Here is an 18,518-nt window from a genome sequence, read left to right on the forward strand (position 1 = left end):
CCATCCCAGGTAATCACTGCACTTCCCTGGGAACCTGCTGGCCACAGCACTATCCCTGCACACCAGTCACTCCAGGCGCTCCTCCCCACATCCCTTCCGGGTTTTGCTTTTGCAGCTTGTTCTCAGGACGGTCTCAACAAGGATTAATCCCCTTGCCAGAGTTCGTCCCAGCTCAGGGGCTTGCAATAAATAGAGGAGACAGGCACACAGTGCATGCAAAACCTTGATGCATCCCTGCCTTGTTTTTAATGCACTGGGCATTAAGTCATTGTGTCTCAAGGGCTGGCGCCACTGTAATATTTTGTTAGCACTGCTGCCTGCCTCATCAGTGCTTTAATACAGAAGACCTGGGAAATCCGAGCAGGGAGGGAGCAGGATTAGGTTTCCCCAGCTCTGGCTGTGCAGTGTGGCCAGTAGAGAACAACGATGCCAGTGTCCAAGGTGCTGTGCATCAAACCATCCCTGCAGCTATTCCCCCTTTCTGCTGCTGGAGTTGTGAAGAAAAACTGAACCTGGAGAGACCTGGTTGCTCCACAGGGCTCATGGACATGGGGTGCATGACAGTGGCTTTTCTCCAGCTGCAGTGCCTGTCCTTCCCTGGCCATGAAGAAGGGAAGCAAATGGGCTCCTGTTGGCAGCAAATAGGGTGGAAAGTGGGGAAAAAAAGCTCCTTCCCTCTCTAAGGCTGGGAGAGTAAATATTTTTTCCTCACATGGGAGCTGGTGGGCCTGTAGAAATGCTGGTGTTGCCCTTGGGTGACCTGGGAAACCTGTAATCAGCCCAGCCATCTGGCTGGGGAGATTTGGATGTGCAGAGGAGCTCAAGCTGTTGCCAAAAAGCCACACAGCCCTTGGCAGGGCTCATGCTTGGCTGCAGCCATGGCTGCCATTGGCTTTGTAAGGCTGAGTGTCTAGTGACCAACCAAAAGAAATAGTCCAGTTCTTGGGACTGGAGAAAACCCCTTACAAGGCCAAAATAACCATGGAGCCATTTATTTTCACCTACTCATTATGGGCAACAAGCAGGAGGATGCCTGAAGGTGTCATGTTAAGTGGGAATAATTAGTTTAGGTCCTCACCAAAACCCTCTCAGGTGCAATTAGGAGTGTAATTAGGAGAGACGAGGCTGCTTTCCAGCAAGGTGCAGCACCCTAGTTCTTCCCCACTCATGTTCCCCTGCAGCTCCTCCTCCTCAGGTTTGTTTTTCTATAGGACAAAGCTCTGGGTGTGCAAAACTTCCCATTGAGCTTCTGGTGTCTGAGCTCTGGCCACCATGGCATTTGCACAGCTGAAAACCTCCAATCCCCGTAACAAGGTTTTTAACCTGTCTTTAATGTGATGGTGGCCCCTGGCTTCATTCAAGTCTCAATTTGATTTTTTTTAATATCTGCTCTAACAGTGAGGGTCTCTGGTGTGCTGGGGCTGTGGCAAAGTTAAAGCAAGCCGCAGAATCTGAGCAGACCTGTCCTTCTCCAGCTCTGCCTTCCAGCTCATCGCTGCTGTCATCCCACATCAGGAAGTCGAGTCCTGGTTGGAGAGGACATTGTGCCTTTCCCCCACAGTCCTTGGGGAAGGGGGAAACTGAGGCAAGGACTGATGATGCCCTTTCCCACAGTGTGCTGCCCACCAGCACCAGCAGACACGATCTAATCCATGGCACAATGGGTTATAATCTCTGCCTCCCCTGGGGAGGGGGATGCTCCCCCTTTTAGTTGTCTGGCTGGTGGGGAAACCGTAATTTTCAGCCCAGAATTGCATCTGGGGAGACGGGGGAGCAGAGAAACATGAGCTGCTGGGTCAGCGGGCTGTGACACATGGCTGTCCCTCTGCAGAGATGCACTGTGGTCCCCAGAGCCCTGGGCATGGGAGAGGAGCCCCTGCCTGTTCCCACCCCCTGCCCTGCATTATTTACACCTATTTTGCAGACAGGTAAACTGAGGCATGTGGTGACTTGTCCCCTGTGTGTGACACCTGAGCATGTGGCTGTGCCTACAGCTCCCTGCCCCTCAACAACACCAAGGAGGTTTGTCTTGGCTGAACACTACCGCCATGGCCTGGGTGTGGAGCATGGGACTGGCTTCACCGTGTGTTGGGTAGGGCGAGCACCCCTGGGCTGTTGGATCTCTGTGGGGGAGCCGGAGGCAAGATGGGAAGTGTGTGAATCCCGAAGTGCCAGTTAGCAATGTCCTGCTGCCAGGAGGCCATAGGGGAGGTGTTTAAGAGACATAGCGGCAGTCCATGTGCCAAGCGCTTGAGGAAGGGCACGGAAAGATATGTATATATATATAAAGTCCTATTTTGCAGCTCTATGGAGAGCTGAGTCTTAGGGCGGGGAGTGAGCACTGAAATGCGCCTTTGTGGAAGGTGAGAAAAGCTCAAGACAGTTTTGCATGTTAAGCCGTGATAGGATTATGGAGCAGAGCAAATTAAATCAATTCTGTAATGACTGGGGAAGTTCCTGCTGACGGCAGCAGCTTCAGAGTCCCAGGAAGGAAATGGTGGATGGAGCGAGGGTGGGGCTGAGACCCACTGCGAGCATCGGTGGATGGTGGTCTGGGGTCTGCGGGCAGTGTGCCGGGGACGGCAGGATTTTCCCGCGGCTGCCTCTGTCACCATGGCAATGTGCAATCCTATGGGAATTAATGACTCTAGAGCACACTGTGAATCCTTTGGGGTGGAAAAGATATCTGCCCAGTCAGGTAAAACAGGGAGGTGGAGGAGGCCAGGCACCCCAGCTGTCTGACCCCTGCCTGTCCCTGCCTGCTAGCCTGGCTGGTTTTGCTCCATCCCATGCAGGCTGTCCCTGTTGCCCGCCCTGGATTAGCAGGATGTTAATGTTAGGAGGATGGAGAGCACCGTAAGTTTGGGATTTTTCAGCAAGCAGGTATCATGGTGCTCCAGGCTGTGGCACGGCACTTTCCCCATTCCTGGGGACCAAGGCATGTCTATAGAGCCCCGCTATGGCTTGGCTTTTTCCCTATGCTGGGTCACCCAGGCTTGGGGGAACCTCCAGCTCCACTCTCACATCTGCCGATAGAATGATTTCCAGCCAAGTGCTCCATCAGCTGTGGCCAAACCCACAGCCGTGGGACAAAGGATCATGCTTTGATCCACTATTGATGCAGCAGGAGCCAAACACGGCAGTTCCCGAGCATGCTTAGGGGGACCTGCCATCCCAGGGGAACCCCAAGAAGCCACCTCAATTACCTGATGCAATCCCAGCCGACGCGTGGCAGAGGCTCACAGGGCTCATTTGTGCCTCTTCATGTGACGTTTTGCACATAGCAGGAGGTGGGGACTTTTGTTTGTGTGTTTGGGTTTTTTTCTCCTCCATCTCCCTGGAGGTAAAAAGCGGAGCGTACTGGGAGATGAGGTGTTAGCAACAATTTATTTTGGGAGGTTTGCTATTTTTCATGCCATCCCTGGCTCAGGGATATTTATTGTGTAGTGGGGAAGGATCTGGCACTAATCCATTGAAGAATTGGGATAAAAAATTACAGTGGAGACAGATGATTCCAAGGAGGAAGAGGAAGAAGTGCTATTTGAAGAGCTGAGCCTGGTCCAGATTACCTGGCCTGGAGGTTCGTTATATTCCCTGAGCGATGATTAAACACTCACAAGCACATGCGTGCAAACGCTGGTTTTGGGATGCGCCTGCACCCAGCCTGGCTCCTTGCAGTGTTGCCTGCGTTGGCAGCAGATAATCGATACAAAGCCAGAATAATTGCTGGTCCTTGGTAAATGTTAATGATTATTTTACTTGCATAAAATAACTGGCCTATTAAATCAAAATGTACTGGGGCTTAGGCAGCTGTTATTCAGGGACTTAATTAATCTGAGAAAGAATGAAGTTACACGAAATAACTGGCTACTGCTTCCCTGAGCTCACACTACCTCTTGCGAGTGGGATCTCTGCTGGTTGTAAGCATCAGTCCCTGGGTTTCCACCAGCATCCTGCACCCCCGAACTCCAGCTATGCCGTGGCACTGCCTTCTAGCCCAGCCTCCTCAGCTTTGTCACAGCCATCTAAGCAGCTTTGGTGGTCTCTAGCAGCAGTCTGTGGGCGAAATATTGGCTGGGGCTGACCATGCTGTGACACTGAGGTCTTTTCCCAAAGCAGCAGGTCCCGGCAACACTGAGATGCTGTCTGGAGCAGCTTTCCAACAGATTTATTTTTAACTCACAGCCTTGGATCGAAGAGTGGAAATTCAGTGATTTTTTGTAGTGGGAAAAGAATTGTGGAGTCTTCAAGGTTCAGAAGCAATGTTTTCTTTCCAACTTTATGTGCAAGTTAATATTATTTCAACTGTTTATGGTATCACTAAATCACATGTTGGGGTGAGTTATTAAGGTTTTCTATATAAACCACCAGAAAAGTGCTTTCAAGGGGTGATTAATTGAAAATATCCTGTGGAAAATATCATAGAAATAATCAACGCTTTTCCTGCAATATGTTCTCAGTTCAAATGTGTTTTCCTGGAGAAAACAGCTTTCTGCCCCTGACGGATTGCTGACCCTGGCTGCCTCATTCCGAGCTTTCCAACATGGCCAGATTCAGCATCTCCCTTGAAGGACATGACCCGGGTTGCTATTACTCTTGCACACTGCCATCGCCATTTGCATTGCTTCATCCTGTCAAGGCCAGTCTCCTGCCCATCTTGTGCTCTCCCCTTGCCCTTGCAGCATGCAGGGCTGCGGGGCTGCTGCCGGGAGCAGGGGGTCTCGGCTTCCCAAAGCTCTCACTGGGCTGAAGTGCAAACAAGACCTTTGGGGCTTTGGCTTTCTGTTTTTGCTGTTTGTTTTGCAAGCAGGATGGGATGTAGAGACAAGAACCTGTGCTTGGCACCAGGGGGTGGGGAGGGGTGGGGTGGCAAGCTGGTCCTTGTGCTCACCTGCAAACCCTGTCCCTTCTTCCAGGCTGCTTTCACACTAATTCAATCTTCCTTTTCCTTTTTAACTGCCCACCTGTGGGGATGTGGGACAGGCTGGTCCCCTTTGTCCCTGTTGATGCTCTCCACATGCATCTTTCCCCCTGCCTTGGCCCAGTCTCATGCCCCAGAGTTGTGCCAGAGACTGCTGGGTGGCCATGGACACCCATATCATGGGATAAAATCGCCTCTGTCTGCAGCCTGCCATGCCAGGTCTCCCTGCAGCAGGAGCCTTCTTGTCTTGAACCCCATGTGTGGTGCTGGGGCTGCAGCTGGAGGCAGTAGGAAGAGGCGCATGGGGTCCTCAGGCTGTGATGCTTTCCTTGGGTTTGCTTTGCCTCTGGAGTTGCTCAGCTCTGCTTACCATGCACGCTGCCAATGAGCCTTACACACATACCAGGGAAAGGACTTTACCACCTAGCTTCCACCCCATCATCACCAGCCTGAGCTCCAGGCACAAACCAAGCCTGCATCCCAGCTTCCTTAGAAACCACTACATTTCAGCTCTTACTATTTCCTTTGTGATTCCCTCAGGAAAAACTCTTGATCTTCTGTCCACAGGTGGGGGGGGTGAGAAACATCCACAGCCTTCAATCACTTCCACCACCCAGACTGGGGCAGATAACTCCCATCCAGGGCTGCTGGGGCAGAGGGAGATGCTCTGACCCTCCACAAAGTCCTGCAGACAGCATATGCCAGGACTCAAGTCAGTATTTGTTGCCCCTCCCCCCCCCCGACTGCTCCCCAAGGAGCTCCTCCATGTTTTCAGGGGCAGCTCTTCTCCCCTTCTCCCACCACAGCCCACCCCATGAAGCCATTTAATTCCTTCTTCCCCACAACACCCCCAGGAAAGCAGACCCCAGACCCGGTTCAGGTGAATGTGCTGGAGGACACCACCTAACGCCCTAAACCAGCAATGGCTGCATCACCATGGAGGAGGCAGTTTCCATAGCAACAGTTGCCATGCTGATGGCTACCGGCAAAGGGCCTGAGAGCATCCCAGGGAGGTTCACCAGCCTTTCTCTGTGGTTAAGATAGATTGATTTATAAGGCTGCCTTCCTCCTGGTGTGAAAGCCAGACACTCAGCAGTAGATACCACTTTTGCAACAGCAGCACATTTTGAGTTTAATATTCGGGGCAGGTTTAGGGAATTTTAAGTCTTTGCAAAAGCCCTGCTACACAGTGGGAACACCCTAAAAAATATAACACCCTAATCTTCCCTGCCTAGGGAAGGAGGGATGCAAGGGTGCACGGGATTTAGGAAGACCCAAACCAGCTGGTCCCCTTCCCCAGGACACTGCAGAGGGGTCTGTAGGAGCATGTTTGTACCATACGGGAAGGTGGCAGGCAGGTCTCCTCTGTGCCTCAGTTTCCCCATCTTTTCAGTACTCAAATCCTATGGTGTACATAGATTGCTGCTCATGGGAGGGCTGAGGGTGATCTTTTACCTGAGCTTTAAGTGTTTTCACCTGTAAAAGGGTGTTTCCCACCTTTGTAAAGGGAGAGAAGAGGGAGGGATGGAGCTTCTGCTGTGCTGGCTGGGTTAGATGCACATAGGTGATGGAGAGGAACTGAAGCCTCTCTAATATCCCTGCTCAGCTCTGATGGTGCCAGGCCAAAGGGCTCTGAGCTCTTGCTTGCTTTCCAAGGCTCTTAGTGCAGGATTTGGGTGTGATTTTTGCTGCTGTGGCTCCTTGGCTGCCATTCCCGGCTGGGCCAGCCAAGCTGCAGAGGTGAGGCGTCAAAGGGGACAGCAAGCGGCTGAGTGAGTGTTGCTGCCTGCTGGTCTCATTCAGCCCCGTGGCAGCTGCAGAGCAAAAGGGTCCTCTGGGATCAAGAGGAGAATGTTTTTCTTACCCGAGCTCAATGTAGTGGCCCTGTCAACTCCAAAGCTGCTGACATCCAAATCCTTTGGGTCTGGCACTTATTTTGGGTCGTTTCGAGCATTGGAGGAACATTTATTGAAAATTGACTTTCTGACCCTGACCTATGGCGAGTGCTTTGCAGCAGGGCTTGCTGTTATAGTAGCAGATCTATGACCTTTCTGGACATTGGAGGAGTGGGAATAGGGCGGGTGATTGGGGTATGGATGATGCCTGAGCTGGGTGCTGGCCCAGGCTGCCCCTGTGGCTAGCATGGTAGTGATGGGCTCATGGGCTGAGCCACGGGGATGTAATACAAGTGGTTCCTTTTCTTCAAGACAGTCCTGAGCATGGCCCAGTGGAAAGCCACCACCTCGCAGGGCACTTTTAAACCTTTTCACCTCCCATGGACTTGGACATCACCAGCCAGTGTCTCAGGCCCTGCTGCCTCCAGCAGCTTCACCTTGACCCCGGTTTAATTTCCCTAATGAAGCCCAGCTGAGGGAAGCAGTGCTGAGCTGGGTAGCGGAAACCCCCTGCCTGCCAAGATCCATTAGCTTGGAAGCTGTAATTGCATGGATGAGAACTGCTCGAGCTGGCTAATCAGTGGTCCTCAGCATCCTGCTGCGGGCAGGGCAGGGCAAGGGGTGGCATGCGGCGGCATGCGGCAGGGGACACTGGGACCAGGACATTGTGCTGGGGTTTTCTCCTTGCCTTGAGGAGCCTCTGTCCATGGCCCAGCTTTGCATCAGATGCCTGGAGAGGGCTGCACAGAGGTCCTGGGGACCCTGTGAGCGTGTCCCACCATCCCAACCATGGGAAGAGGCTGATGAAGGGGGTGCACGTGGCTTGCATGAAGTTCATACAGTGGAAAACTGTCTTTTTGGGCTTGCAATCCTGGCTGGGGCGGCAGCCCCATCCCTCCTGCAGCAGGTTTGGGACAGTCCCTGACATCATTCCTGGGGACCAGGGGCTGTGAAGGACAGGTCCAGCATGCCGAGGGGGTCCTGCCAGTGGGCTCCCTCTGGCCTTGCTCCAACCATGCAGAACCTGCTGGGTCGAGGATAAAGTCTGGATGAATTTTCTCTTTTGGGACAAATCCAACCAGCTGCATCTTTGCTGTGATGGAGGCTGTGACGGATGGGGAGGCAGCCACAGGTCATGGGGTGGGAGCTGCCATCCAGCATGATTTGTGATTTCCCAGGCTGGCAAGATCACTGTTCCTCTCCCCTTCATCCCAACCATGCAAGGGAGAGCAGCCTCTTCATTGCTGGGGAGGGGGTGGGGAACAGGGGGCCATGCATGGCTGCGGGGCTCGGTGCACGCAGGGCATTAATGATCTAAGCAGCAGTAAATCCACATAAACACCAACTGTTCCCAAGATTTATTGCATGCGCCTGACCTGATACCATCAGTGCTGCATCTGGGGCAGCTTGGCTGGAAGGAGGTTTACATCAGTACTTCGGGAGTGGAGCAACATGGGGGCTTTTTTTGGGAACAACCGTGTTCCTAACACCTCCCCCTCTGCATGGGGAATGCCTGGAGATATTTCACAGGTCTTTATTAATAAATCTTTGTAAAGCTTGATGGGCTGGGGCTGTGCTTGCTGCAGCCAGGGGGTCCCCCCATGCCTGGTCCTGGCTGTGTGGTTATTGAGGGGTTTATGCTGGGCAGATGCAATTCTAGGGTGAAGGATGCTGGAGACAATCAAAGGGTTGCCCAGTATCCTTTGCTGCTTGCCTTGCTTTTGTACCACCAGCTTCACCTGCATGCAGGAGCTGTTCGGGAGCATCTTCTAGAGACTTGCAGACAAGCAAGAGAAGGGAAACTCATCCCATGTTAGGTCATGTTTCACCTCCTCTGAGCAGCAGGAAGGCTGCAGCTTTATGAATGTCGCAGTGCAGCAGCAGCGTGGTGCCTGATTGTGCAGGAGCTGTTATTCCATGCACTGAGCTGGACAGGCAGCAGCTGGAGCTGGGCTGCTGGCGGGCTGCCCTGTGCCACGGGCTGCTTGAGTCCCTCCTTGGTATAAACTCCACTGATCGCTGCCGATCCTCTGGAATCCACTTAGGACAAAACCTGGCTGAGAACATCTCTGCTCTTCTGCAGACTGGCATGTGAGGGGCAGGCACAGGAGAGATGTCTGTCACATTTGGGAGTTGTCTCTGGAGGGCGAGTTTTGGCTCTGGAAGGTGTCTTATTGCTGTGAAGTTTTTCCAGCTGCAGTCAGGAGCTCCAGGAGATAGATCCCTGCAGGGCTGTGGCACAGATCCTGCTCCCTCAACGTGGAGGGAGTGATGTGCATTGCAGGGGTGAGGATCTCATCTGGTTCCACTTTAAGGGAGAAACAGGCTTGATGGCGCTGGGACATATGGCTCCCATTATGGCAAGGCTTTGCAGGTCACGCAGAGAGAATCAGACTTCTTCAATGAGCTGCTGGCGACTGTGTATTTGAAATGCCAGGATGGTGCATTTTTGCGGGGGCAAAGACTGGCTCTTCCCAGTGATTTGGCAAGTGTGTGGGGCATTGGAGACTGGCAGGATATAACCAGTGGCTGCAGTGATAGGGGGGAGCGTTGCTATCACTGGAGATAAAGGAATAGATCCAGCCAGAAAAAACTCATCAGCACTTTCAAGACAGACAGACCCTTAAAAGCCCAATTCCCCTTGACCTTCCCGATAGATTTATGTCCCCAAGAATGTGCTCATGCTGTCACCATGGGTGTATGACACAAGTGGTATATCTGCAGCACCCCAGTGACTATATAGGTGGGGTTTGGCCAGCAGACATCTTGGCTTGGGCACCACGGCAGCAATCAGCTCTCAGCCTCTGGGAAGGGTCCTCCCATCTCCCAGCCTGGATCTGGCATCTTGGTGCAGCCGAGGGCTGCTGGGTTTTCTCTCCTTTGGCAGCTGATGGGCTCTCGGAGAAGAGATGTGGGGACAAAGTGTGAATTAAGTCCCAGATTTCTATGTCATGGGACCTTCTGACTTTTTGGAAGTCCTTTTTGTTCCAATCTGGAATGAAAACTAAGAAACTCAAACCTGTTGTCAAGAGGTAAAGTGCTCTAATAGGTGAAAGGGACCCTTCAACCCCTTTATTTTAAATTTAAACACTAACCTGGCTTTGTACATCTCGGAACATCTGATGCTATCTTGCAGATCAAAGCCTCCTTGTTTGGTTTGTAATTAAGTGTCAAACTGTTTCCTTGCAACACAAACAGGAGACACTTTGATCTGCAAAGCAAGATGTTTAAGAGCCCTACTAGCAAGGGCTCTTCAAGTTTTAGCAGCACTGTAAAGCAGTGGCATATTTGAAGTCTGATATTGTTTCATATTGAGATTTTCCAAGTTATGGCAGCTGATAGTGTGTGTTACTGTCACACCTGTGCCAGGAGTCACATGAAAACCATCTGAACCAAAACAATAGCAAGCTGAAGAACCAAACTCGTAATTTTTCTAAACAGTTTCCAAAGCAGTTGTTGGTTTTTTCCCCCTTTTCCAGAGGGCTTGTTTCCATGGGAAATGTTACTGGAGTCAATGTGAGCTTTCCACAAAATGTCAGCTCGTCTGAAAGATTTGCAGCAGCGAATTGTTTTTTGGGGAAAAAAATCCCATGATTCTGGGTCATTCAGCTGGAGAGTGCTGCCTGTGCTCCTGCTCCCTTGGTCTTGCTTTTTCCTGGCCCTTTGAACCTGCGTGTCATTCTGTGAGGGCTATCTGGGGGTGTCTCTGCAGGCACCGGTTTTGATTTGCTCAGGCTAGAGCTGCTCATGCGTCTCTCCCTGCAGGCTCAGCGCTGGCGCAATGAGAACTACGAGAGGCCCGTGGACCTGGAGGGCTCGGGGGATGATGACCCCTTTGGGGACGATGAACTGGATGATGTCTACTCAGGCTCTGGCTCAGGGTGTAAGTAGCTGTAGGGTTCCTGGGGAAGGGTCCCTAGGGAGCCTGTCTGTGGGTTTTGATGGGACTAGAGAGGGGGCTTGCCATGGGATGTGAAGGAGGATATCGCCCCTTATCCACCTCCGGAGCTGCCTTCCTGCCCTTCCTAGACAAAAGCAAAGGGAACTGTCCTGAAGGTTGGGCTCAGGTGGCTCTGTTTCCCATTTAAGTCTCTGGCCCTGATGGTCAGGATTAGCCCTGCGCCAGCGCAATGGCATGTGCCATGTTATATGTTATGTTTCATTGAACCCAGAGAGGGGCTTCAGCCACCGCATGGCATTTACAGCCCTCGGTTTCTGCTGAACCCAGAACCAGTCCATGCTCTCATTTTTTTGGAGGGTGAGGCCAGGTGCATGTCAGCCCTCAGAAATGCTGGGGCAGCAGCAGCTTCACCCTTTGCTGTTCTTCCCCTCTTTCAGATTTTGAGCAGGAGTCGGGACTCGAGACAACAGTTAGCCTCACCACGGACACATCTGTCACGCTCCCCACCACAGCAGCTGTGCTGCCCATCACCTCGGTGCAGCCTGTGGCAACCCCCTTTGAACCTTTCCCTGCTGAGGACACCACCCCCGAGCAGGCAACCAGTGTCTTGTATATCCCCAGGATGACAAAGGCACCAGTGATCCCCAGCTGGAAAGCAATCACGACCAGTACCACTGCCAGAGACTCCCCTACCACCACAACCACCACCACGGCCAGCACCACTACCACTGTGGCCACGACCACCACCAGCACCACCATGGCCACTGCCAAGCCCACCACCATCTGGATATTCCTGCCCCCTTTCATCACCAAGGCATCCACCACCCAGGCCACGACCCTGGAGACACCCACCACCTCCACCCTCGAAACCAGCACACCAACAGAGGTGGCCACATCATGGCTTGTCCCCACCAGCACACCCAAGCCCAGGTCCCTGCCAAAACCAACCACCTCCAGGACTGCAGACCTCACAGAAAAAAGCACTGCTTTTCCATCCAGTCCTACCATGCTGCCGCCCACAGAAGCCCCCCAGGTAGGAGGCAGGAGCCCTTCTCACCTGCTAAAGGGCTTGTGGGTCATGTTTGAAGCCAAGTGATGGTGATGGGAAACCTTTGGCGTTGATCTGTCCTTAGCCAGTTGCTCAGAGGGAGGTCAAGCCAGGTTGGGCTCTTCCCAGCTCTGCAGAGAGTGGAACATTTGGGGAGCTGGAGAGGGGAGATTAAAGGGAGGGGGGCGGTTATCATGGGCACAGCCTGGTGATGGGGCTGGTGTGGAGCTGATGGGGGCACCTAGGGGTATGCCACGTGTTCCTGGTTTCCCTGGCTCTGCCTTGCCCAGCTGCTCCAGAGCAGCTTCCCCAGGCAGGAGGGGAGCAGGGCTGGGGGTACCACCACCTTACAGGGAAAGAGTGGCTTTCCTCTGGCTTTGGTGTCTGGGCTCATCAGACCATTTCCCAACTTGCAGCCTGTTAGTGGGAGGCCCAAATGCTCTGAAATTATGACTTGATGGTGCATTTCCAGCCCGTTGGGTGTCCTGAGCAGGGGATTTAATCCGCTGATCCATCTCTCTTTCAGAGCCCCTCAGGGACCCTTTGAAAACTACTTTGAGTGAAAGGTGGAGTGATTTGTCTAAACTAGTCCCTCTTTTCTGCGTATATATAGTATGTATAGTGCTCTGGGCTCTTGCTGACCTTCAATTAATCTGTCACAAAAACGCCTGCCTGTGGGAAGCAGTGAGCCACGCGCTTGTGCTGGGGGCAGCGTGACACTAAGAGGGCTCCTACTCACCCGGCTTCATCCTATCAAGCACTTTGCTCATCCCAAATTGTAACATCCCAAGGCAGAGGTGGAGGGAGCTGTTTGCCCCGTGAAGGAGGGATCCTAGGGAGGTTTTGCTCGAGGATGCTCAGTGTGGTCCAGGTCAGCATGTGGACACATGGGTCTGGCTGCCAGGACAAGGGGGAGGGTCGTGGGGGGGATTTGGCCCTGAGGTAGCTGCAGGTGTGGGGATATGCAGAAGGCAATGAACAGGTCAGCATTGGGCTTGGGGGGGATGGAGCAGCTTATTTGCCTGGCCCGTGTTTGCTCTCCAGGCTGGGTTCGCCTCTTTGCCAAGGGGGCTTAGTCAGGGACCACAGCAGGGACCCAGGCTGGCTCCATGTCCTGGGTGAGAAGGACCCATCTTCCTGCTCCTGCGCTGTGCCGCAGGGCCCCAAGCATCAGAGCAGGTTGAAGGGTGGAGGGAAGGGACCCCCCCCAGGGCTTACCCTTAGCATCTGATCCTTATACTTGCTATGTTGCTGTAGCACAGACGGTTGCATCACTTCATGTCTAGCAAGGAGGCGTCTGTGAGATGTTTCTGCCAGCTGTCAGTTTACACTGGGGACAGAGCCCAGAGGAGGGGCTGGGATGTGGGGCTTTCTTTAGGGGAAGCTACAGGGAACAGGTGGGAGTTTGTACATCTCGAGGGCACCTGGGGTGGGGACAGGGAAAAATGGTCCAACTCGGCCACGGTGGCCTCAGCCTTTTGGTGACCATCACGATATGAGGTTGTGTTGCTTTCTTGCGTTATAACCGTCCACTTCAGTGGCACAGGGAAGGGACAGTCCAACATGATCCCCCATATTCGCTGCTGAGAGGGCCTATCATTGGTACTGTAATGTCCTTCCTCTGGACACATCAGAGCTGTTGGAGGCAGGAACCACTCTTTGGTCCTTGTCCCCTGCTCCATCTTGTCCTTTCTCCCAGATGGAGCCAGGGGAGGTGACGACAGTCCTTGACAACGAGCTGGAGGTCCCGGTCAGCAGCGGCCCCAGCGGGGACTTTGAGATCCGGGAGGAGGAAGAGACGACTCGTCCCGAGCTTGGTAATGAGGTGATGGCTGTTGTGACGCCGCCATCGGGACGTGCGCTGGGCAAGAATGCAGAGCCAGGGATGATCGACAACACGATAGACTCTGGTAACTCGGCTGCTCAGCTCCCTCAGAAAAACATCCTGGAGAGGAAAGAAGTATTGATAGGTGAGACTGGCAGCTGCAGACTTGTAGGGGGAGAGCTGGTGTGTTCGGAGGGGGGGCAGATTGCTGGGCTGTCCATGCCCCGGGAGAGGGGTCAGGCTTTGGCAGGGCATTGGGATAGTGTGGAGCCTGGGATAACCCACACTTATCTGCCAAAATAGCTCTAGGGTCTGTGCTGGGGGGGTCCCAGGGGTCTTCGTGTCTTTGCCAGGAGTGTGCAGAGCTGTGCACAGTTTGTTTTTGCTAAGATGGGTTTCCAGGAAATATGTAGGATGTTAGGGGAAAGATGTGCTACAGTGTTGGCTGAATACCACCTGGCCACCCCTAACTGCAGGGGAGGAGGGAGGTGCCCTGCGAGGGCCACTTGTCCCAGCCAGAGGGACATCAGAGATGGGGCAGAGATGTCAGTGTCCCAGCCTAAGGGAGCTGGCGGTGATGGCATGCCAGAACATTTATTGTGCTGGTGGTCTTCAGCTGATAGTGGCAGGTGCTGGCAGGTGCCCAAATGAGCAGCTTTTTGGGGGACTTTCTGCACCCTCCTTGCATGAGGTGACAGCCTGTGCAGGGACCTCTCTCTGTGCCTGAGCTGCCTCATGCCAGCCCATCACCCACTATGCAGCTGTAGAGCAGATACCTTTGCGTCCTACCCACCCTTCAGCATTGCTGCACTTGGGAGCTTGTTGAAGCTCCTTGAATCATGCAATTGCACCTCACCTTCATTTTCAGTTTTCTTAACCATAGAGTTCAGGAGAAAAAATTGCTCACAAAGTTGCAAAGCATGAACCCAGGAAACCAAAATGATTCCCCCCCCCCTCAGTATTTGTGCTGAAAGACAGGCTGGGGGTGTGGGGCGGCACTGATGGCTGTGTCACTTCTCTGTGTTGCAGCGGTGATTGTGGGCGGCGTGGTGGGAGCCCTCTTTGCTGCCTTCCTGGTCATGCTGCTCATCTACCGGATGAAGAAGAAGGATGAGGGCAGTTACACGCTGGAGGAGCCCAAGCAAGCCAACGTGACATACCAGAAGCCCGACAAGCAGGAGGAGTTCTACGCATAGAAGGAGAGCATGGTGTGCCTTGCGCTCCCTCCCTCCCCACTCCAAACTCTCCCTCTTCCTCTACTTCATCCAGTCTCTCTCTCTCTCTTTTTTGGATCAGACTGTGAATTTAAAAAGCAAAACCTGCAACAGCTAAAGAAGAAAACACACCTTCGGCATGATGAAAAATCAGGTGCCCAGAGCATCGTTGAGTTCAGACTGAGTACCACTGGCCTTTCTGCTAGCGGGAGGGACAGGGCAAGGAGCCAACGCCAAGGAACCTGTGCCTGGGGAGTGCTCTGGCGAGCCCGGGATGGGGCAGTCAAGCTGCTGATGGCAGCCAGAGGTTAACGGGGCTTTTCCCACCAACAGAACAGACTCCAGGATCCGGACATCTTCTACCAGCTCTGGGGCGCAGGGGGGTTGGTTTGGATTTATCTCCCCTTATTTTTTTTTCCCTTTGGAAAGGAGGGATGTATCTTTCCCTCTCTCTTGTTTTTACTTTTTATTTTCTTTTTGAATGGGGTTGGTTGCTTTGCAGGAATTACCTGGCTCCCTGCTTCTGTTTGAAGAGAGGACGCAACTCTCAAATATGCTTTGAACCTTGAAAAAAAGCACAAGGGGCTGGAATACCTGATGCCCTGGGATTTGCTCGTGGAGTGAGGGGAAAAAAAAACAACCCAAACATGGCCAGTATGCTGGAAATGATCTCTTTAGATCAACTCTTTGGAGAGTTCGTGGAGCAGCAAGAAGCTGCATTGGGGAATCTCATGTTGCTCCCCTCCTGCTACTGCCTCACTTCACTGCATCGCTGTGCACAGCCAGAGACCTTAAATCTACAGACACTGCGTGTCACCAGCCGCTGCGGGGTTTGGATGAGAAGGGACCTTGCTTTTGCTGGGTTTTCACTGTGACCAATAAAACTCAGCTTGCACAGTATGACCTACAGCAGTAGTTTTAAAATGGAGTGGGACATTTCTTGGTGGGGAGTTGGCAGGGAGAGGAGTTGGAAATGGAGAAGCTGACTCCTCTCCACTGTTCCTCCAGAGGGGACAACAAAGCTCTACAGGGCATGAGATGCAGCATAAGAAAAGGAATGCAAAGCAGAAGCGATACCTTGGGGGTCAGGCAGGGGTCCCCACCAGGCCACGCACACCCAAAGGTGAGGAGGGTGTGGCAGAGTGGTGGCTTTCCACTGGTCAGCCCCAGGGCAGGTTGGTTGCTACTTATCTTTTGCAAGACCCAGAACTGATGGTTTGTGTTTCTTTTGTTGTTGCTTAAATTCTAGTATAACCCACAGGGCACCCAGGAGCCTGAGAGCAATAGATCCTGGAGGCCATTGTCACCCAAGTGCAGTGGTTTCCCCTCTGAAGCTACCTAAGGTGCAGAGCAGCAGGGCGTGATTCAGAGTCCAACTGTGCCTTCTGGAAAGGCTGGATTTTTTTTGAGCAGGCTCTCTGCACAGAAAAATCAATTAGGTATTTCAGTGAGTTGGCTTTTAATTAGCTGAAGCGCTGTTTGCGATGCAGTCAAGGAGCTTTGTTTGCATGATGGTTGTGATCTCAATGGTGTCCCATGGAGACCTTGGTGTTGCTCTTAGAGCGATTTGAACAGGGGAAAAAACCGGGGGAAACTGGGTTGCTTTCACTTGTTGCATCATGAATTAACCTGCACAGACAGTGACACTTTGTCCCCTCAGGGTGTTAGTGGTTATAAGGATTTATGACCCTGGTGGAAGCTACAAGACAGCAGTGCTGCTTTATGTCAGGAATTTGAGAGGCCAAATGCGTATTATATATATATATATATGTATATGTATATATATATATATGTATATACACACACACTTACATACATACAGTTTTTATATATATATATATATATATATGTGTATATATATATATATATGAGAAATGAATTCCCTGTAAATTTTCATGGCACTGTATATGATGACTGGATGGGACTTTGTGGTGTGAAGAGGTGTGATTTGGGCTGTGCTCCCTCGGGTTACGCAGTGCAGGGGCTGCAACCCAAAACATCCACCTGGTTTTACTTCAGGGCTGGGAGTGGAACCCCTGTGCACAGGCCAGCTCTATAATCCCCCTTTTAGGGAAGTCAGCCTGAAAATCATCATTGTTTTTGTTCTTTTGGTTTGTAGAAGATGGTGCTGCTTGATGTCTTGGATGGTGGCGCTGAAGGGCAGATGGTGTGGAGAGTGTGTGCGTGCGCGCGTGTGTGCATGTGTGTACACCCATTGCTTGGGTCCATCCCGGCTGCAGAGAATGAGGATGCTGTGAAGGGGGGGCCACGCGTCTGAGGAAGGCTGGTGTCAACCAGCCAACTTTCTCTGACCTACTTGAAGGGGAGAGTTTCGACTCATGGGTTTGATGATTTTGGGGTTTTCTTGTCCCGTTGGGATGACACAAAGCACCTTAGCTGCCGGGCAGTGGCAGGAATCAAGCTTCTTCAGGATTTAATGAGATGGGCATGGCAACTATCAAGGCCACCCAAAGTCACCATCTTTTGGAAAAACATGGACTTAATCTTTTGAGCTTGCATTAAAAAAAAACAAACCAACACCCTTCCAGCTTAATCTTTTAAATGCCGCTTTTCTTAGCTGCTTCCTTAATCTTCTTCAATTTTTTTTTTTTTTTTTTGCATTTAATAGTCTGAAGTTCTATTATACAATTTTTTTATCCACTCAAGCTTAACCTTGGTTCACTCAGCTGGTGTTAAGTTGTAATCCTGGCAGTTAAATCCATTACAGTTTCAGAAGTGAGGAAGGCTGAAAATGGGAGGGCAAAAGGAGGCTGGGCAGTGCTTTCTCCTGCAGTAGTTAAAAGTACAAGACAACTACATGCAAAAATAGGTGAAGGCAATTAAACGGGCAATCAGAATTGTCCAAAGTCTTAATTCATTTTATATTTGCTGCTTCCATGCATTTGCTGTATTGCTGTCTGCCTGGAGAGGGGATGTGAGCCCAAGGGCACTGTCTTTTGGGCTTGGAGCTCACCTTTTTCTGGTGATGGATTATGACAGAGCCTTTCCTGTTGCCTCAGCTCCCCAGAAGCACTGGGTTAGTTTTTGGAGTTGATGGTTGGAAGAAATAAGCCTTGTCTTGCTGGTGGATGGCTGATTTTGTGTCTCCCTTGTAGGGTACAGGGTGGCTAGAGGGAGCTGAATGTGGGCTGCATTTTTTGGGGAAAGCCCGTCTCCAAAAAAATTGCAGATACCATCAGCTCTCTATTACCAGAGCGATAGGGATGGGTAAAACCCCAAAGAAACCGAGTTGAATGACGCTGCCAGGGTATGTCAGGGGGTTGGGGTTGTGGTGGGGGTGGGCTGCAGTGTGCCCATCCCCAAGGCTGTGCCTGGCACCATGTGAATGTGCATATTGTGGTGCTGAGCCTGAGGCTGTGCCGAGGGCAGCCGGAGGCAGAAGGTGGGCAGCGGGACATGGCTGCTCCCTCCAACGTGCTTCTGCACAGGCACATGCGCCTCACCATGCTCTGGGGCTTTTGAGGGATTCCTGGTGCAAAAACGGATGGGGAAGAGGTGAGAAAGCATGGAGGGGAGGAATGTAAGCATCTTTCCTCAGCTGTTGATTTGGCTGCAGAGCAAGTTTTTAGGAAAATTAACTCCAACGGTAGCTTGAGCATCCCCTGCATCATCCCCTCCCAAAGCCTGCCAGATTTGGCTTCATCCCCCTCTGCACAAATTCATCCCCTTCCCCAGCCTGTGTGTATCCCTTGT

At 52.2% G+C, this 18,518-nt stretch overlaps 1 protein-coding gene across 1 annotated transcript in view; it reads left to right on the top strand.

The window, feature by feature from the left end:
• The window catches only part of SDC3 (syndecan 3), a 41,971-nt gene extending 25,398 nt beyond the window's left edge, over positions 1–16,573 (top strand). The window contains exons 2-5 of the mRNA XM_037382028.1: positions 10,582–10,699; positions 11,155–11,750; positions 13,465–13,735; positions 14,620–16,573. Coding sequence (XP_037237925.1) covers positions 10,582–10,699; positions 11,155–11,750; positions 13,465–13,735; positions 14,620–14,786 — 1,152 coding nt within the window. The 3' untranslated portion in view covers positions 14,787–16,573. The remainder of the gene's footprint in view (positions 1–10,581; positions 10,700–11,154; positions 11,751–13,464; positions 13,736–14,619) is intronic.
• The last annotated feature ends 1,945 nt before the right edge of the window (positions 16,574–18,518 follow it).

The sequence above is a fragment of the Falco rusticolus genome, chromosome 3 (genome assembly GCF_015220075.1).
Source record: "Falco rusticolus isolate bFalRus1 chromosome 3, bFalRus1.pri, whole genome shotgun sequence".
Classification (NCBI taxonomy): Eukaryota; Metazoa; Chordata; class Aves; order Falconiformes; family Falconidae; genus Falco; species Falco rusticolus.